This window comes from Gymnoscopelus microlampas, assembly GCF_963454915.1.
Source record: "Gymnoscopelus microlampas genome assembly, chromosome: 5".
Lineage (NCBI taxonomy): Eukaryota > Metazoa > Chordata > Actinopteri > Myctophiformes > Myctophidae > Gymnoscopelus > Gymnoscopelus microlampas.
The window spans coordinates 47,281,811-47,303,782 of NC_139942.1; the positions used below are offsets into that span (position 1 = coordinate 47,281,811).

At 41.9% G+C, this 21,972-nt stretch overlaps 1 protein-coding gene across 1 annotated transcript; it reads left to right on the plus strand.

The window, feature by feature from the left end:
- The first annotated feature begins 1,552 nt into the window (after positions 1–1,552).
- On the plus strand, positions 1,553–21,923 carry gipc2 (GIPC PDZ domain containing family, member 2). Its single transcript, XM_084058664.1, has 6 exons — positions 1,553–2,093; positions 17,187–17,372; positions 18,314–18,494; positions 19,004–19,116; positions 19,454–19,535; positions 19,982–21,923. The coding sequence occupies exons 1-6, from the start codon at positions 1,770–1,772 to the stop codon at positions 20,131–20,133; spliced, it is 1,038 nt and encodes a 345-aa protein (XP_083914790.1). The 5' UTR covers positions 1,553–1,769; the 3' UTR covers positions 20,134–21,923.
- Positions 21,924–21,972: the final 49 nt, after the last annotated feature.

Sequence of the window (21,972 nt, forward strand, 5' to 3'; positions counted from 1 at the left end):
TCCTACTTAATCGTCTGTGTTCCCTTTGGAACGTAAACTGTGATATCTGCTTCAATCTGGTCCTGTGCTGCGCTGCACGTTGTGCCTCGCCCGAAGTTACTGGTTTGTTCTGAGGTCACGGTTCTCTCTGCCAGGTTGTTTTTGGCTTCCCTTGTTTCCTCTTTCCAGGTGGGGTCCATCTCAATACCACTTTAGGAATGAGGTTCTGGTCCATTCTGAGGACATAAAGTAGCCATCGATGTTTAAAGGCGCCAGACAACATTCATACACTAGATCAGTGGTTCCCAAAGTGGGGGACACGACCCCCAGGGTGGTCCCCAAATCATTTTGGGGACCACCCCAGATGACTTGCTTAATGTGCAACATTGTTTTCTCATTCAACAGTAAGCAAACCAACATACAGTATAAGTATACAGGATATCTGCACATTTCTAAAGTTACAATATAAGGACTTTTAAGACCTTTTTTTATACCAAATTGGCCAAATGTTCTAATATTACGTAATAAAGAGGCAAACATTGTGAAAATAGACGATCTACAAGTGGCCTGAAAAGTTTGGAAACCCTTGCACAGATCAGTGATTCTGGAACATTTACATTTCAAGGACGGGGGGGAATTTCGAGGAACTCTGAGAGCGTACAAACTGAACCAATGGACCCTTATTGGCCCATTTGGTTCAGTTTGTACGCTCTCAGAGTTACAGATCTGTAAGGGTCCATTAGGAACCTCCTTCAGGAACCCTGAGGGTCCCTCAACCTCACTTTGAGAAGAACCACTACACTAGATTATGGCACTCCACTCCACATCACAATGCCTCTGTTGCACCTGGGTTCCGGGGACCCACAAGAGTCCTTGAGAGTCACCTGGAACCCCCTAAAACAGGGGTCTTCAACAGGGGGTCCGGGACCCCTAGGGGGTCCTCAGAGTTACTACAGGGGGTCCGCCAAATCTTTGTGTGATATGTTTTTTTTTTTTTTTACATTAACCACTTTAACCCTAACATCCCTTTTCTGAGGAGAACTTGAGCCAAAAATAGCAGATCTACAAGCTCACAACGCCTCGCGCTGCGAGGCGTTGTGAGCTTGTAGATCGGCTATTTTTGGCAAAGAGGTATAGGTGTAGAGGGGAAAAATAGCAGACCAAGTAAACACAAGTTGAGTCTGAAACACAATTTTATACAATATAGAGGGGGTCCCTGCTTCATCTCTTTCTCATCTAGGGGGTCCTTGGCCTGAAAACGTTGAAGACCCCTGGTTTAAACTGTTCCTCAATTTGTTGGGGACCCCCTAGAACCCCCTCGGGAGAGAGAGAGAAGAAAGAAAGAACTGTTGAGTCACTCACTGTCGGAGATCAAAGTCAAATCTAGGTAATAAAGACGCACTCTCACTGGGTCATACAATGTTGTGCGTGTGTACTGTTTCCCTACGACCAGCAGGGGGTGTCATAGTTCAAGCTACCCCAGTAGAGGAGACCACGCCACCTACCTGTTGAATATTTACAACATTAATTTGTAAGAGAGAGAGAGAGAGCGAGAGAGAGAAAGAAGGAGAGAGAGAGAGAGAGAGAGAGGAGGGTTGAGTCACTCACTCTGTCGAAGAACAAAGTCAAATCTAGGTAATAAAGACCAGTCAACCACAGAGGTAAAGCGGAAGGAAGACAGGTAACAAACACGGCAGCCACTTCAATGTTGTTTTAATCCGGGACTGGACTAACCCCACCACCACCCCAGCCCCCACCACACCACCAGCACCACCAGCACCACCACCACCATGCCTCTGGGACCGTGGAAGAAGAAAAAGGCGAGCAACAAGGAGAGCAGCTCCCATCTGGTGGACAACGAGGTGCTCAGCGGCGGACTCTCAGGTGCGTCGGGCTCGGGCTCCGCCAAGTCGGGCGGCGGAGGCGTCAATGGCGCTCATGCCTCCTCCGGCGGAGGAGGAGGTCTCCCACCTCCACCTGCGGCCCTGCGGCCCAAGCTGGTGTTCCACACCCAGCTGGCCCACGGCAGCCCCACGGGGCGGATAGAGGGCTTCACCAACGTCAAGGAACTCTACTCTAAGATAGCAGACGCGTTCAGTATCAGTCCGCCAGAGGTGAGTTATGATGATAGGAGGGGGGAAAGTTGTTGGAACTAAAGAAGTGTGTTTTTTGACAGCTGGGGACCCCCACATTGACAAATATTAGCCCAGGGAGTGAAAAGATATGCCAGGGACTCAACCATTCAGATTTCTTGGGGGTCCCAATCTACACTGTATCACCATCATCAGTGTTCATTTAACTCTCAGAGTTAGAGACATATAAGGGTCAATTTGGTTGCTAACTATTCATTTGGCTGGGGACCCCCTGGAACCCCCTCAAGGACCACTGGTGGTCCCCGGACCACTGGTTGAAAACCCCTGGTTTACTTCACATGTACATGTACTTGAAGTGCCAAAAGTAAAAGTACTCATTGTGCAGACTTGTCCCATTTCACAAGGTCAAAATGTATAAAACATCTTTTGAAAATAGCAGATCTACGGCTATTTTCAAATGGCCCAAAAAATGTATGTAGGGCTGAAGTGGTTAATGTATGTTTTGTGATAATAATCTAAATCTACGAAGTAACTAGCAGTAACTAAAGCTGTCAAATAATTGTAGTGGAGTAATAGTATTTGATCGATTTTTACATTTTTATATCTATCAAAATGTCAACAATTGATACAATACGTCTATGATAGTCTTGATCCAAGGCTAGTGTTTATTATTAATATGAATTATGAACTAGAGGATACCAGCAGGTGTTTGCATAAAGGCGCGCCCTGTGTGCACAGAGAGCACATGAGAGATCATAATAAATAGTACTACAACCCAACACAATGTACACACACTGACACATTCCTTAGTTTTTGAATACTGAACCACGTAAAGTGCCTATAACTAAATACAATTCTGGCCAGGTCTTAGAACCTTTAAGCCCTACACACTTTGTCTACAAGTACGACAAATAGAGAAAGCTTGTTGATCTGCTATTTTTACAGATGTTTGAAATTATAAATATCAAAATTTAACAACAACAACAAAATAATTACATTGTCACCTATAGGCTATGACATGCCCAAAATAGGAAGACCATAATTTAATCAAAAAGCTCTTATTAGCAAATAATATATTTGGAGGAATTGTTTGTGACATTTCATGATCATCAGATAGATCCAGAATTCTATTCTAAATTGCAGAGTGGTCTAACGTGTGGACCACCTGTTCATCAGTATCTGTAATCTGAAGATACTAGATCTAGATTATAAAATAGATCTGTCCTGGCTAATGCCTAGTTCCTACTAGCAGTGGTGGAAAGTACCTTAGTTAGTACATTTACTCAAGTACTGTACTTCAAGTACAATTTTGAGGTGCTTTTACTTTACTCAAGTGTTTCCTATTTTCAATACTTTTACTTCTACTCCACTACATCTCAGGGGCAAATATTATACTTTTACTCCACTACAATTATTTGAAAACTAGCTACTAGTTACTTTGTAGATTTTGATTTCATTATTATTACAAAACATACATCAACCACTTCAGCCCTATTTAAACTTCTACAAGCTTTAAAAAAAAATACATTTTAGACATTATGATAACTTGTGAAACAGGACATTCTGCATAATGAGACTTTTACCTTTGATACTTTTACTCAAGTAAATTTTGATTGCTGGACTTTTACTTGTAACAGAGTGTTTCTACATTGCAGTATTGATACTTTTACTTAAGTAAAACAGTTGAGTGCTTTTTCTACCACTGCCACCTGTTCACCTGTTCTATAATCTTGAAGATACTAGATTATTTAATAGATCTGTCTTGGCTAATGCCTAGTTACTAGACGCATCAAATGCTGCATGCATCATGCATGTGTGTTCATGGGCATAACGAACTTCAAGAAGTGCAATTAAGTTCACTGGCCCGGAGCCCTCCTCCTCCTCTCTCTTGTCCTGACTTGCTTGTTATTATTTTTCAAAACAATCAGTGAATGGCAGTGGTGGAAGAAGTACTCAAGAATATTTTACTTAAGTGATGCGAGCGATGCGACACGTTTTGAGCTTGTAGATCGGCTATTTTCAAATAAATAAAATAGGGCTAAAGTGGTTAATTTATGCTTTATATAATATCATAATTTATATATGCATAATCATTTATATATGCAAAGTAACTAGTAACTAAAGTTTTCAAATAATTGTAGTGGAGTAAAAGTACAACATTTTTGCCTCTAAGATGTAGTGGAGTAAAAGTATTGAAAATTGGGAAATACTCAAGTAAAGTAAAAAGTACCTAAACATGTTGCTTAAAAACAGTACTTAAAGGTAGGGTATGTGATATTATTTGGTAATTTATTTATTCTTGTTAAAAAGGTTAAAGTACTATATTCTGATCGTAATCATTGCTGCAGAGTGTTTGTTTGGTCACAGCTGTCTCCAGCTCTTTAGAAAACAGAATATAGTGCATTTTCAGGTAGGTGACACAATTTAAGCCAATCAGGAGAGAGCACTGAAAATGCATTTTCTGTTTAATAAAGAGCTTGAGAGACAAGGAGACTCCTTTTACTGAACAAACACTCTATAGCAATGAGTACTATCAGAATATAGAGCTATTTAACACTTATTTGAACAAAAGTAAATCACTTACCCTACCTTTTAAGTTCCACCACTGGTGAATGGTATGCTGCTTAGCCTTTTGTCAAGCCCCTGAGCATGGGGACCAGATAGGCCGGCCCGGCCAGACAGCCTGCTATCACCCAGAAGCACCGGAGCCATGGGTTAACTCACTCCTCCACCCCCCCCCCCCCCACACACACACACAACCAAACAATGGATTCCAGTTCCTCTCTGGTGATGAGAATGAGGGCCATTTTTTTATTTGCCCAAGTGCAGTAAAACGTGTAGGAATTTGGCATTGGTTCATGTGTGTATATTGGCTACTGGGATTGTCCGTTAGCTATTGACACATATGGGTCACAAGAGCAATACAGTAGAACCTCACATATAGAGATGTACTACCGATAAAATGTTTTCCTTCCCTATACCGATTCCCATAACTTGCGTAATGACAGATAACAACAGTGTGTAATAAAAATAATAAAACATCTAGGGCAGTGTTTCTCAAACCCCTTGAAGGTTTTCCAAATGGACCCTTATAGGTCTGTAACTCTGAGAGTGTACAAAATGCCAAATGGACCCGTTACGGGTCCATTTGGTTCCATTTGTACACTCTCAGAGTTATGGGGGTCCTTGAAATTCAAAGGTTTTAGAACCACTGATCTAAGAATAAATATTACAATTCAAGTTTTAATTAATAATTGTTAATGAGCAGCTACAAGTTAGTAAACATGATAATGTAAATAAATAGACTACAGTAAGAGTATTAAACAGTGGTGCAACATCAACTGATTCATTTAAAACATTACTGTAAATGAAATATCATCATTGTGATAAATTATGTGGTATGGGAATAGCCTGGAAACCAGACGAATCTGCCATTGCATCAGCCCTCAGCAGATCTGGTCTGGCACCGCTCAGTTGTGATTGGATTTATTTCACTCCCTCCGAAGCAGTGAGGGACCAATCAGGGCCCAGTATGCAAATATGGTTGTGGGTTCATCACCAGAGACTTTTTTTTAAAATTCGCCCCTTGGAAATGCAGGTTCCACACAGAGATTCCAGACTAATATCTACACAGGGATATTAGTCTGGCCATGCCAGGCTAGTATGGGAATGGCATCATAGACTGTCATAGCCTACTCACCGATACTGATACCAGCATTTTAGGCAGTATCGACAGCTTTTCCGATACTGGTATCGGTATCGGAACAACTGTACTCACATAGCTGCTGAAGGGCTGGTTCTGTGAAGCTGTCTTTTTGAACTGAAGTAAATGATGTCAACAATCCTGATCAGACTCAAATTGTTACTGCACAGAGGGTTTCTGAACAAAACCTCACCAGCCGTATTTATCTGTGGAACTAGCTGTTCCATCACGTCTAGCAAATGATCATTATCACTCTATCTGTCTAGGCTTGTCGTTGTGCTTTCAACAGTGCGTTGTGGATTAGCACGTTTTGTAATTGAAGCGATACAGGAAATCTTTGTTGTTGTTATTCTTCTTCACCAGACTATTGAGAAACGTTCTACCTTTGTTCTGAGCTGGTATGTTAAGTGATAGCTCCTTCCACAGTGACATACCGCTGGGCTTCTGGCGGCAAGCTGATTTGCCTACAGTACCTCCATCTATGTAGACATGTTTGTGTTAGAGCTAGGCCGATAGATAGGCAGATATAGCTGCCATTATTTGACCTTTTTGATGACGTGATGATGAATTGAGTACATAGGACCACAATGGAAACAAGCCCCCAGGGTAGGGTGACGAGACGTCCCGGTTTGGCCGGAATTGTCCCGTGTCCCGATAAATATGTCTAACACACGAATACGTCCCGGTTTTAAACATTCACTACAAAATTGTCTCGGTTTTAGCCAGACTTGCAATAATAATAGTTGTTTTCAGTGGTTACCCAGGCGTTAATTGTGTTCTTTTCACGTAAACATGCTCACCTAACCAATCAGAAAACATGAACAAATGCATTGTGTGCCTGAATTCAACGCAGAGGCTGATGTTTGTCAATCAGTCGTTTCCTGTAAGCAACACCTATGGTGCGTATACATGTGTGCGTGCATGTACGTGCATGAATGGGTACGCGGGTGCACGCCGACCGTGGACATTGATTATAAGGGTCCTAGTTTGAGGGACTGAATATATGGTCACCCTACTCCAGGGCCATGTTGTGAGCTTTGTAGATCTGCTATTTACTGAGCACGACACCCGGCACGCAACTAAGTATAAATCAGGCTTGAGAGGGAGACGAAACAGAAAGCCAGAATGGGACAGACAGAGACAGACAGAGACAGACAGAGAGAGACACAGTGTGATATGATGGAGGGTGTTGCTGAATTCAACATCATCCTCCAGAGGAAGTCCCTCACGTCCGGAGCAGTGAGCATGGCCCTGATAACACCTCCTCCTCCAGCCAGGGGCCAGCTCAGACCTCCTCCCCCCAGGGAGCCTCCTCCCTCCACAAAACACCCCCACACACTGCATGCTCTGGAACCCACGTCAACCAGCGTTGCCATGCCCGCTTATTATAAGCGACTTTAGTTAGTGGGCTTGTTTTTTATGTAAAGGTTGCTTGTAAAATATTGGTAGTTGTGCGGGTTGCGTTTTTTTTTTGGCTTGTTTCTAAAGTGTAGTAGTTGCTTATTTGGGCTTGTTTCCTAACGTTGTTTAATACAATGGTTCTCAAACATTTTCATGTCAAGGAGGACCCGCAAATTAATTAACATGATGTGTGTATTTAAAATCCTTCGAAAATATTAGACATTTGTCAATTGTTTTCTAGATTTATTTTTGGAAAATAGCAGATCTACAAGCTCACAAAATGTCGCATCGCGACACGTTGTGAGCTTGTAGATCGGCTATTTTCAAATAGTTGTGTGTGTTTGTGTGGCTCGTAGTCGCTTCTTTTGAGCTTGTTTACATCGACCTGGTTTCTTATTTCTCTCGCAACATCTGGCAACACTGACGTCAACCTGGGTCACTCATCCAGAAGCAGCACAAAGCCAGGAGACGGAATATTAGTAGAATATTTGAGCTGTTGTTGAAAGTTAAGGAGGACTTCTTACTTTTCCTGTTCACACCATTGTGTTTATGAAATGACAGAATGTGCTTAAGAGTTGTTTTCGTAAGTCCAAAGCATCCTCTTTCCCAGCACACAACTAATTGTGTCGCATTACTCTACTGCAGGGGTCTTCAACAGGGGGTCCGGGACCCCTAGGGGTTACTACAGGGGGTCCGGCAAATCTTTGTGTGATATGAGTTTTTATTTTACATTAACCACTTGAACCCTAGCATCCCTTTTCTGAGGAGAACTTTAGCCAAAAATAGCAGATCTACAAGCTCACAACGCCTCGCGCTGCGAGGCGTTGTGAGCTTGTAGATCGGCTATTTTTGCCAAAGAGTTATAGGTGTAGAGGTAAAAAAGAACAAGAAAAAGTTTATCTGAAACACAATTTTATACAATATAGAGGGGGTCCCTGCTTCATCTCTCTCTCAGCTAGGGGGTCCTTGGCCTGAAAACGTTGAAGACCCCTGCTCTACTGTACAAATCAACCTGGGTCACATGCAGATAGAATCAGCACACAGCAGCAGCGCTGAGATATCAATAGTTCAGTGTTCCATTGTAAAGGGCAAATACTTGCCATTTTATCTGAATAATCTTCTCAAATTCCTGACAGCCATACTTCCTGTATTGACCTGTTGGATTTGTCAGTAGTATTTGGTGGTAGATGTTGGCCTTTTGGCTGATGCATCAACAACATTGCACTTACTGCACACACCTGGCTGGAACTGGCCTTCTACTTCAAATGAAACTGGAAGATAATCTGTAACATGATCTCCAAAGTCACTCCAGAAGCGCTGGAGCTGCGAAAAGCCATAACTAGGGTTGTAAAGGGAAGGAATAGCCATGTGACTCTGAGTTTACCTGGGTACTTTCTTATTACCCATTATGTAATGACTGGTGGCGATGCTGTTGTCTTCAGTGGTGGAAAAAGTACTCGCATTTCTTACTTAAGTAAAAGTATCAATACTGCAGTGTAGAAATACTCTGTTACAAGTAAAAGTCTGGAATGCAGAATTTACATGAGTAAAGGTACAAAAGTCTTATCAAAATGTCCATAAAGTTCCAAAAGTAGAAAGTACTCATTATGCAGAATATCCAATTTCAAGTTTTCAAATGTATAAAAAACTTTTGAAAATAGCTGATCTACAAGCTCACAATGCGTCGCGATGCGACGCATTGTGAGCTTGTAGATCGGCTATTTTCGAATGGCCGAAATGTATATAGGGCTGAAGTGGTTAATGTATGTTTTGTAATAATAATAAAAAACAACAAAGTACAACTAGTAACTAAAAGTTTTCAAATAATTGTAGTGGAGTAAAAGCACAATATTCGCCTCTGAGTGGAGTAGAAGTAAAAGTACTGACAATTGGAAATACTCCAGTAAAGTAAAAGTACCTCAAAATTGTACTTAAGTGCATGTACATGTTGAGTACTTAGTTACAACACTTTACAACGTGCATTACAGATTCAGATGCAGTTAGGGTTCAGTTCAGTGCCTTGCTCAATGACACTTGGACACTTCCCCAGGGGGGGCGCCAGCGATCGAACTCGGAACTGTATGATTCCCACGCTGCCACTTTACCTCCCGTTATCTCCCGTCAAAATTAGATTACATTACAGACAGTGCATGTGACTTCGCTTTACAGTAATTATCTGTTGCTGGGCCTTAATTTAGAACCTTGTTTCATATTAAAAGTCTTACGTCATTGCGTGAACAGTACGAAGCCTTACTGTATGTCCTCAGTCACGCTACACAGGTCAAAGTCTGCTTATTGTCCCTGCAGTTGTAAGTTTTGAGGTGTGGCAGCCAGTATGACTTTGCAACGTGTCCACCTGTTCTCCCTGCTCCCTAATCACTGGCCACAAGTCATTTGTTTAGATTTTGAATAGCCAAGCTGTCATCCCCTCCCTGTGACCAGGCATAGAAGAAGTACAAAAATGTTTTACTTAAGTAAAAGTATCAATACCACCATGTAAAAATACTCTGTTACAAGTAAAAGTTTGTTATTAAAAATGTACAAAAGTAGTGCAAAAGTGTACTTAAAGTACTAAAAGTAAAAGTACTCACCGTGCACAATATGCAGCATGTCCCATTTCAGGTTTTCAAAATGTATAAGTCTTTTGAAAATAGCAGATCTACAAGCTCACAACGTTGTGACCTTGTAGATCGGCTATTTTCAAATAGCCTATTATGAGGCTGAAGTGGTTACGTTTTGTAATAATAATCTAAATCTAGTAACTAACTAAAGTTTTCAAATAATTTTAGTGGAGTAAAAACAATATTTGCCTCTGAGATGTAGTGGAGTAGAAGTAAAAGTATTGAAAATTGGAAATACTCCAGTAAAGTAAAGATACCTCAACATTGTACTTAAGTACAGTACTTGAGTACATGTACTTAGTTACTGTACACCCCTGCCTGTGACAGAACTGCATGTGGGAGTTTTTTGCTTCAACAAATTCCACAGGCTGGTTTTCTTCAGCGGTGCAAAGAATGGGTTAGTTAGCTCTCGTTCAGCTTTAAGCGCACACCCAGACATTTCTTAATTAAGCAGGAGGATTAGCCAAGGTATTACAGTCACATTTGATGGAGACTTGTCTACTGTTTGCGTTAGCCCTGGTTTCTACCAGGTCTTAAAGGGAACAACATGCTATGCTGTGCTGTGCAGAATCTGCAGATTGTGGTTACCAGGCATGGGACCATATGAACACATCCATCCATGTTGTGATTATACCGGCCACAACAACTGAGATTCACAATATTATTTCATCAAAATATGCCTAAAACTTCAAATGGCAATACAACATACTGGACACTACAAGGACAACTTAAGACTCTTGCCAACACCCAGCAGCAGGTATTCACAATGAAATGCCAAAAATATATATGATTATAAGATCCCCCCCCTGTATAGAAAATAAATATAAAATAGCAACATTGGGTGTGTCTGTTTTTTAGATAAAATAAATTCCAACTGCCATTGTGGATGAATCAAATTGTACTACTCTTAATAACACAGATTTCTGTCATAAAACAGTACTGCTAGACTTGAGGCCCCCAGAGAGCATGAGACATGCCAAACCTTGGTCCTTTTTAAAGATAGAAAAAAAATCAGCATGTTCACTTTTTCTGGCTTTAGTTGTGCTCATAGAGGTGTGAGAATGTGCTCACTCACTGGCACAAAATCTCTCAGAAGGAACACTGCTACGTTATTGAGTCACCATGTTTACATTTATATTGGCCACAAAACAATTATCTTCAATGTATTTTTATCACTATAAAAGTATGAAATCTTATATCCACCCACCCTCAGTGGTTACTACAAACTGTACACGTATATGGAAGTTAGCATACTTGTAAGTTAAAGTGCAGTGTAGATAGTATGTAGCTCTCAGTTGATACAATAGTGGGAGAAAAGTAACACATTACCGTTAAAGGACGTGCGATAAGAGACATTTTATGCCAAGATACAAAAGTGGCAAGAGTGCTAATATAGTGTTTCACCAGCAATAGTTCAAGGCATTAGTGAAAAGAAGTAAAGCCAGCCACGTTTAAAGTGTTACTATTTGTGTTTCTTCCAGGGGCCCTAGCCTACAGTATGTCTGCACAGAACCAGGGATTACTGGAAAATATAGGCTATTGCAGATATTAAGTATAGATTACAACCTTCAAAGGAATAGTTGAGATTACTTGATTGTTATTGAAAAACAAACTGAGGCTACTACGTGGAGAGAGCTGAAAGGTTTTCTGATTTAAGCTCTCTCCCGAGAAATAATAATAATTTGCCTTTATCTGTAATAAAAATATATATTTTTTATTATAGTAAAGAAAAGGAGACATATGTTATCCAATGCAAAACAATGTTCAACTCAACAACCAAATTATTATTATTTTATTATTATTTTTGTGTGTGAGTTTCTGTATTATTATGTAGCTATAAAGTCATTTAGAAGTTATGCAACGTTATGTGAAAGAAAAAAAGTAATTGCTGCCAATAATCACCTTATTACACATGGCAAACAAGCAGAATAGATAAATAAATATTAGATGAGTGCACATTGGCTTTTATACTACGCCAGTGTTCTGAAACCGAGTGCTATCTCTGTGTACAGTACTATTCCCAGTTACAGCTTTTTACAGCGACGTTATAATGGCTCTGCTCCGCAGCTGAGACAGACCTCAGGTGTGGGCTGAAGCCATGATTGGAATAAAATGGGACTGATAGCCGGCTAAGTGGTTGTTTACCAGCAGATCAGACGGAAGGGTTGCTACGCCACTGCAGCCTTTTCGGTTCACACCGTGAGGTCACCGGCAGGGAAGAGTTCTCATTGGCCGCGTGCTCCAGAGAGGGCTGACTGCGATGTCGCAAGCAGGAATGGGAGCTTGACAAAACGGCTACTGTTGAAAGAGAAAGAAGAGTAGGCTTCTACTCTGTGATAGTTGTCATCACCTGCGTGGAATGGGTGTGTTTGTGCCTCTGGAGTTGTGATGAATGAGAGGAGAATTTGACCACATTACGCACAACCCCTCTCTCTGTCCTCCTACTACACTTCAGTCTATCTAGCCTAGCGAGGCCAGGTGTCAGTGAAATGCCACCCCCCCCCCCCCCCCCCCCGACTGAAATATAAGTTGTAACCCAGATTCTCGTGCTGTTGTTAAGAATGTTATTTGTACGCCTGCACATCTTTACATCCGCAGTCTGGTAAATGATTACAACGAAAGTGCTGATCAGTGTCATTCCTCGTTAAGAAATGAGCCGTGGTGGTTAAGAGAGTCGTTTAGAAAGTTATTCAATACATGCCTTTTAATAAATAATTAAATTCACGGCTACTTCCACCCTTCTTGACGTGGTGTCTGGCAAATTAGAGACATGTCGGGCATGGTTGAGGTCAGCAATTCCTTTTTTTGGTGATAATAACAACAACATGCACAAAGCAGAATACCGCAGGTAAAGAATGGACGTGCAAATATAGCATTACATTGTTATACATAAATCCATGACGCCGTAGCAGTACGCTACAGTCAACCACTTAAGCCCTATTTTATACTTTCGAACATTTTCAAAAACAGCCGATCTACAAGTCACAACCCATCGCAACGTGTTGTGAGTTTGTTGAACATTTAGAAAATGTTCACCTATAATGACATGCCCAGAGTCAGGGACGTGCACAGATAGACTCTAGGTGGTGCTAGAGCACCTGCCCTTTGCCCTCTTGACCAGAAGTGCCCTTTTGAAAAAAAGAAGAAACATTTTTTTTTTCTTCTTCAGTTTACAGCAGGGGTCTTCAACAGGGGGTCCGGGACCCCTAGGGGGTCCTCAGAGTTACTACAGGGGGTCCGCCAAATCTTTATGTGATATGATTTTTCTTTTTACCATAACCACTCGAAACCTAGCATCCCTTTTCTGAGGAGAACTTTAGCCAAAAATAGCCGATCTACAAGCCCACAACGCCTCGCGCTGCGAGGCATTGTGGGCTTGTAGATCGGCTATTTTTGGCAAAGAGTTATAGGTGTAGAGGGAAAATAGAGCAGACCAAGTAAACAAAAAAAAGTATAATCTACTTGAGCACCTGCCCCTCAAAATGTCTGTGCACGCCACTGCCTAAAGTAGGGACGCCGGGTTGAAAGTGGTCGATCCTTGTGACTTCTCTTTTGTTCCTGTCATCGTCAGAAGACCTGTTGAAAAGGCTGACAAATGAACAGCGAGTGGGTTACCAAAGGAAACTGGTTTCCCCAAGCTTTGTGTGTGATAAACACTATCTCATTACGGGGGCGGGTTTCAAGGCAGTCATTTAATGTCTTTATCTCTCTAGCCTAAACTTCCCCCCAAGTTCAAGGAGGACAAGCTTTTCTGAGTGTAAGTGTAGGTAATCAGATTACATGTTGGTGGGGAGGGGGGGATACACTAAGAACTTGCTCAATTCCGTTTTCCATCTTACTCTTTTTCAAGTGTATTTTCTATTTGTAGTTACACATTATGACAAAAAAAAACAAGAGTTATACATTTAAATGACTGTAAAGGCCAGCAAATTGTGTGTACTGTCAAATGCCCCACTCGTCATCATCCCTGCCCTTTTAAGACCCCATCCACCTTACAGTAAAGTGACCTTCTCAAGGCTGTCTCTGTTTCAGCAGGGACGTGCACAGATAGACTCTAGGTGGCGCTAGAGCACCTGCCCTTTGCCCTCTTGACCAGAAGTGCCCTTTTTTTCAGTTTCAGGGGTCCGGGACCCCTAGGGGGTCCTCAGAGTTACTACAGGGGGTCCGCCAAATCTTTATGTGATATGATGTTTCTTTTTACCATAACCACTCGAAACCTAGCATCCCTTTTCTGAGGAGAACTTTAGCCAAAAATAGCAGATCTACAAGCCCACAACGCCCACAACGCAGCGCGAGGCGTTGTGGGCTTGTAGATCGGCTATTTTTGCCAAAGAGGTATAGGTGTAGAGGGAAAAAAGAGCAGACCAAGTAAACAAAAAAAAGGATAATTTACTTGAGCACCTGCCCCTCAAAATGTCTGTGCACGCCACTGTGTTTCAGCCACGGCAATGGAGAGGTGTGAGAGATGCCGTGGCGGAAATAGCTGCGACGCGTTGTGAGGTTGTAGATCTGCTATTTTCTACACGTGACACTGGCCGCGCAAAGAAGTATAAATCAGGCTTAACTGCATCAGTGCATCCTAGGCTGTGTGTGGTGGTGGGGTGTAAATGTATGCAAAAGCTTCTGGCGGTAATAATGGGGTGAGGGGCTACGCTAGGCCTGTCCACACTGCCACTCGTCCCACGTGCTCAATGCTCATGGGTAATGCCCCTCCAGAGGGGAGGGGACGGGGAGGGGGGCGTTCAAGGGGGACTCTGGCGTGGCGAGAACAGTGGGCCTAGCAGCGGAGAGTGACCATTCAATTACAGTCCCCTCTTATCCTCCCACTCCCCACTCCCCACTGCTCCCTTTTCCCTTTCTCTGCTTCCCACCTCCCCCCCCCCCGTTTCTGTAATCCCGTTCTTTTATACTCTGGTAACCAAAGGCAACGCCGCTTGTGTCTGTGTCAGCTGATGTGTGTGTGTGTGTGTGTGTGTGTGTGTGTGTGTGTGTGTGTGTGTGTGTGTGTGTGTGTGTGTGTGTGTGTGTGTGTGTGTGTGTCTGCGTGTGTGTGTGTGTGTGAGTGTGTGTGTGTGTGTGTGTGTGTGTGTGTGTGTCTGTGTGTGTGTGTGTGTGTGTGTGTGTGTGTGTGTGTGTGTGTGTGTGTGTGTGTGTGTGTGTGTGTGTGTGTGTGTGTGTGTGTGTGTGCTCGCTTGCCTGTTAGTACACAAAAGGGGGCCAAAAACGGCTGGGTTTTGGCTGCCTCACTATACAGTATGCTGCTCACTCTGCGACACTCTGTGCTCGATCGGCGACGCAAAAGATCATCCTCTTGATGAACCCCAGTATGAATGAATCCTCTTTTTTTATTTATTTCTACACTTATATCGGACATTGGTTGATCAATCACGGATAGGTGTTTATTCACAAAGCCCTAGGAGGGAGGGGGTTGGAAGTGAAAACACAGACAGTATGCAACACACACAAGAGTAGGCTCAAAAGAGTACAACTTCTGCACACTTGCACAGATTGACAGGTGGGTCGGAAAAGACAATGGACTGACTAATGCATTAAAACAAACACTTGCAAATAAAAATAGGCCTATTTGTCTGTATAAATACATTTTTTTTGCATGTGAAGGAGATGGTGTGTGGGACTCTTTCCTCTACAAGAGTAGGCATAAAAATATGAATCAAACAGAAAATCAAATCACAAAATAAACCTAGAAAATAAATAAAAATGTCAGCAATAAAATGAAATATTTTTCCTCGACGATTTCTATTTGTATGCACATAGGGAGATCTCATCTCCTCTTGTAAATAAAACACCTTTATCTTTTAAATCTGATTAACAATAGATAAATGTATTGATTTTCTTCCTCTCGAGATGCTGATCCCATCTAGTGGCTAGATAAAGACAGCTGCTATACTAGATTAGTGTAATCTAATGTAATCATTTTATGGTCTTAAATGAATCGCATAGATTAGTAAAAAAAAAATTGATTAATTGTAAATGTTTTATTTTATTGTATCATAATTAGTAGACAAAGACTTGTGTTGATTAACCACGTTCAACCCTAATCCCTAATTTGGGCATGACATTATAGGCGAGGAATTTCTAAGAAAAGCAGATCCCCAACGTGTGAAGCGTTATGAGCTTGTAGATCTGCTATATCAGAATTAGAGCTTAAGTGATTAAAGGAGATAACCCAGTGTTGACCGCCGCCCGTCACCAGGCTCCTCCTGCTGGCTTTCACTGGCAATAAAGGCTGTGAAATCAGGCAACAAGTATATCGTTGCTGTCGTCGGGCAGAAACCTCTCATCTCCATATTCTAACCTTTTTCTGTTTTTTTTGTAAATTAATTAACGCCCTACTTGATCATGCTACAGCGTCACACAAAAGTATCAAAAGTAACAGATCCACAAGCTGAAAATGTGTCGCGAAGCAACGCATTGTTTTGTAGATCTGCTACTTTTGCTATTTTATTTTCTATTTGAATCCTGAAAAGTAGCAGTGTTGGACATATGAGGTTTCCACCCGACAGACAGAGATGATATCATGTTCCCGGTGATAACATTTACCACCGTCTATCACCATGTCAGCCATGCCAACATGTAGCAACCGCCCGTTTCAATATTATCTGAGTTCCTATTGGAGTCAGTGTCAGCCAGCGTCTGCTATATTTTTGTTATTGTTCAATTGTCTTTATTGATTTTCCTTCATTTTAACAACAGCAATCCATACTTGACACCACACCACACAGTACATACAAAAATGAAATAAAACAAGACAAAATAAAATTGATCACTCGCCAAAGCATTGTTTCACCGTCCTATGCCTCAGTGTCCCAAGCCGGAAAGTTTAGATTAAAATAATCAAAAAATGGCTGCCAAACCTTATACAATCTCTGGACAGAGTTGCTGGTCGAATATTTGAGCTTCTGAAGTTTTAAATGTGCCATCACATCTCTGACCCAGCGTCTATTAAGGAGATATAACTGATTAAACAATAAGGTGCAGAGCCAAGCCAACGTCTACTATAGAACATGGACAAAAACGCATGCACTTTAAAACACATGCATGTACCGTACTACACAACATGCACATGTACAGTAACTATAGTGACAGTTAACAGTTGGGAAAGAAGAGACCCTCCTTTCCCTATCTTGATTATTTCTATTTGCATGCTGATGGAGAGATCTCATCTCTTGTAAATAAATCACCTTTATTTCTTTAATCTAGCTTGCTTTTCAAGCTTTGACAGTTCTAGACAGATAAAGGTATTGATTTTTCCCCACATCTAATGGCTAGACAAAGGCAGAACCTATTATACACTAAATATTTAGTTTGTGTGTGCGTGCGTGTACGTACAGTATGCATAAATACATGTTCCTTCCTGTTTGTGTGCAGATCCTGTTCGCCACTCTCAACACCCACAAGATCGACATGGAGAAGCTGCTGGGGGGCCAGATCGGTCTGGAGGACTTCATCTTCGCCCACGTCAAAGGGATCAAGAAGGAGGTGGAGGTGTTCAAGGCGGAGGACGCGCTGGGCCTGACCATCACTGACAACGGAGCAGGCTACGCCTTCATCAAGGTAAGCTGTGCTTTTGCTGAGTTCACAATGAACCACTTGAACCCGAGCGCAGTGCTTCTCAAATGTTTTCATGCCAGAGACCCCCAAATTGATATATATTTGGCATATATTTGAAAAGATGTTGTGCCAGGGACCCCCAGAAGCAACAATTTGTGTTAAAATGCATGCTTTAAAAAAAAAAAAAATCAAAAATGTTCACTAATGTTCAAGATTTTACAAAAATAGCAGATCTACAAGCTCACACCGCAGCACCGAGTGCCGCGCTGTGAGCTTGTATATCTGCTATTTTTGAATAGCCAAAGTATAAAAGGTTAAAGTGGTCAAAATGACCCCCTGGAACATCCCCAAGGACCCCCGGGGGTCCCCGGACCCCACTTTGCGAACCAATGCCCTAGCGTCCCTATTCTGGGGGGCGAACATTCAACGAGAATATCAAATCTACAAGCTCACAACAATGTAGAGGGGGGAAAAAGGATGGGGCCTAGAATAGACAGCAGCTCGGTGGCCTTGTGGTTAGAGTGTCCGCCCTGAGACTGGGAGGTTAAGGGTTGGAAGTGATGGCACAAAAGGTCTGGCACCGTTATTATGAAGCACTCTGTCCTGTCGTAATTCACATGTGTTGAATAACTTTGTTTTGATAATTACATAACATTCTGCGTTCATAACAAATTCTCTAAGCACTTCTACAGAAACAATACTACACTGCTGCCTTCATGTAGGCTATACAACATACTGTCTGGGGTTTTCACATAGGAAAGGCCTAAACGCCCGAATTGGCGCTGTTTTTCTAGTACATATCAATTTGGGGGTCCTTGACATGAAAATGTTTGAGAACCACTGAATTTTACATAATACAATGTTCCACCGTTACTATTCACTCACCCTGATTAATTAATTAACCCCAGAGCCCACCACTTCCATTTCCCCCTCTCTCTCTCCAGCGCATCAAAGAGGGCAGTGTGGTGGACTCGGTGAAGGTCATCTGCGTGGGCGACCACATCGAGTGCATCAACGGCAGGAACATCGTAGGGACGCGCCACTACGAGGTGGCCCGCATGCTGAAGGAGCTGCCCAGGGACAAGTCCTTCACTCTCAAACTGGTGGAGCCCATGAAGGCGTTTGGTGAGTCATCATGGGGTGTGCAATTATGCAATAAACAAAATCTAAGAATTAAGCAACAGAAGATTATCATGAATAACATGACTCATTATGACTCATCATGGTAGTTTTGATCACGTGATCTGTAGTGCTCTGCTGCGTTTCAAAACAAAAAGTTTAATACAATATCTGATTTCATATTGTTTGTTCAAATTGAAATATCAAGTTTTGAGGAAGATTTTATTATACACTGTGCGTTGCATGTATACAGAGTAGAGGATGTTATGGCAAATAACATACCGGTCTTGGCTAGTGATTGCTCGATCCACAATCTTGAGAGAATAAGAATAAGCATGAGAGGTTGTTATTGTTAGCCAAAGTGTATGATGCATCAACTGTTTGTTTTTTTTGCTTTTTGGGCAAAGGAAAGTATCTTGTGGACAGTGAAAATGACCAACATGTACATTTGTTGCACATACTGTACGTACCCTGTGACAGCAGTTATTCATATTTAGTCCTTTTTGAATGATCAGAAATGCTGGAGCCCAGGTCAAAGGGATCTAAACCTGCCAGTGAGAACAAGATTGGCACCGGGAGAGGGACCCTGAGACTGCGATCCAAGGGTCCTGCTACTGTGGAGGACGTGGTAAGTGGCTTCACTTGGTCCAGCAAAGCCCTGGCAGCCATTTCAAAATGCTTTTCATAGCTGCATTATGACTTTGATAGATCAAAAAATATATACATGCAGCGATAGAGATTTGCACACACACAAATAAAGGACCAAAAATGCACTATGGGGTACATGCTAGTCTCTAGATTCTACTGTTGATTCCTGCCCACGTAGTGTATTTTTAAACCAAATGCTATCCTCAGTTGAGCATGGATGGGGATATTCATGAAATCTGGTAGGAATGATGATCAGTAGGCTGCCGTGAAGACATACATGATTGACATAACATATTGGTCTGTGTTTTGTTTTCTAGCCTACAGAATTTGAGGAGAAAGCGGTGAGGAAAGTAGATGATCTCTTGGAGAGCTACATGGGAATCAGAGACACTGAACTTGGTGGGTAGATTTTTGTAGCCCTTTTTTTCCCCCTACTGTTGGTTGATGAAGAACAACACACCACAGGGGCCTTAGGGAGTAATTACATCAGAGACATTTACATCAGGGGATATATTACCCTATGCAATATTGTGGTTTAAAGCTACACTACGTAAGATTTATGTCCTTACCTGATGGGGAGAGGTAATTGCAACTCTTAAGACCCGGGATTCAAACCGGCGTCTCCTTGGAGACCAAACATCTACCGCTCAAACAAGAGCCAATCCGCCCATGGCTAAGGGAGATATTGGGAGTTCATAAGATAGCCAACATTTCCGATCATTCAGTACTGATGTCATTTTGTCAACATAGATGAGTCAAAGTTGGGTTCACATTTTCTTCCAAATATCACTTTTTGAAATTAATTTATTTTGCTATTCTTACTATCTACCACTTCCATGTTCCAGCTGCAACTATGGTGGAAGTCGGCAAAGACAAGAACAACCCAGATGAATTTGCCATGGCCCTGGACGAAGCACTTGGGGATTTTGCCTTTCCAGATGAGTTTGTGTTCGACGTTTGGGGGGCCATAGGAGATGCCAAGCAGGGACGATTTTAAGTTTGAAGCACCCTTATAATACCGCATAATTCCCAGCACATGCTTTTTAGCCAACTGGACAAATTTCAACCAGCACAAAAAGGAGTGTGAAGCGTGTTCATGGGGGTAGTGCTGCACTTGGATCTGACGGCTTAATGCATTGACTGTGGTGAAGGGGGATCTAGGCTGTGTGAGGCAAGCCTGTGAAATTTGTGAAATTTGGATTGCAGTTCCATCTCTGGAACTGCATTATGTGGTTAAGAATCTAGGCTCAGAATTCTACAATTCCCCCATGATGACCTTGTGTTTACCCTATGGAAGACAGCATTGCTACAATGGTATATTCACAGAACACACGTATGCTGTCATCTTGCCCAAAGCACATTACTTTACACTGGTTACAAATGGTACGTATGCAAAAATCATTCACGCAGTTTTAATCATGCTTCTTTATCTTCGTGTCTGGTAAATTTGAATATACACGTCATATGTATCCGTTTTTATATTATGTGCAAATGCTACTGAGATTTTTGAGCAGGAGCATTATGTAATTAGTGTATAATTATAGTGAACATAGCAATATTTCTCTCGAGTCAGCCTTAAAGCCTAATTCATACTTAGTTGCACGCTGGTGTCACACATTGAAAATAGCCAATGTACAAGCTTCTAGATTGCCTATTTTTGGTGTCCCAACGCGATGCGCAGCCAAGTATAAATCATGCAGTACAGTTTTGTCTTTTTATTGGTTATGGACTAGTTTTGTAGAATTAATGAATATATCTGTAAATGGCTGCTCTCATTCTGAGGGGGAAAACTTGATGTTTTATTGATGCCAGTTTATCCTGTTTTGAATTGAATGTGATTTTTTTTTAATGAATTCCCTCTTCGTGTCTGTTTCTCCAGTCTTGCCTTGAATCCAGCTGGCAGTAGCAGCTGGAAGCGTACTGTATAGACGAGGCTGTCGAGTAGTCCAGTGGTTCTCAAACCTTTTAATGTCAAGGACCTCCATGGGTTCATGTGGTTCCATTTGCACTCTCAGAGTTAGACCTGTAAGGGTAAAACATTTTGGAACCCCCTCATGTAAGCCTGAGTGTCCCTGGACCCCACTTTGAGAACCACTGCTGCAATAGTCTGTTGTGATAACCTGGCATTTTGTTTTTAATGTTTCTGGCAGAGGTGCTGAGAGAAATTCAACCAACATTCCATCCTTTTAGGCTATGTTCAGACAGGCAGCCCACATCCGATCCGATTTTGTCTGAACAGCAAAATCACATTTGAGCCACATTCCAAGTCGACACTGAAGTCTGATTTATACTTAATTGTACAACGGTGTCACTCGCCTCAAATAGCTGATCTACAAGCTCACAACGCGTCGCGATAAGACTTGTTAGCTTGTAGATCGGCTGAATAAACAAATCACTTGCAAATTGCAGTGTGGACATCGTGTTGGATATCGGATATGTCTGCAGTCTGAACAGAGCCTTTGTGGCACTTTTGAATAGGATTTATAGATGCTTATTTTGTCTTAATTTATTTTTTCCACTAGATTTGATATGCTGGAAAGATATTTTTACAGTCTTGACCTTAACTTTAGCTCCAATTCCACCATCCTCACTCCTGTCCAGGTGTTCTGTATGGATACTTGTTGTCCAATGCCTTGTGCGCACCATCCACCACCATTAGAACGTAATTTTAATAGTGACAATAAGTAATGTTTCAGGTCATTGCTCAACTCAAGGCACAATTTGTATATTGTTTGACAATCCAGGGAAGGATCAACTGATGTTGGAGAATAAAAATTGAAATAACAATAGGCCGTGTGTTATTCATGACACTGGTTTACGGTGAAAAGGAGAAGAC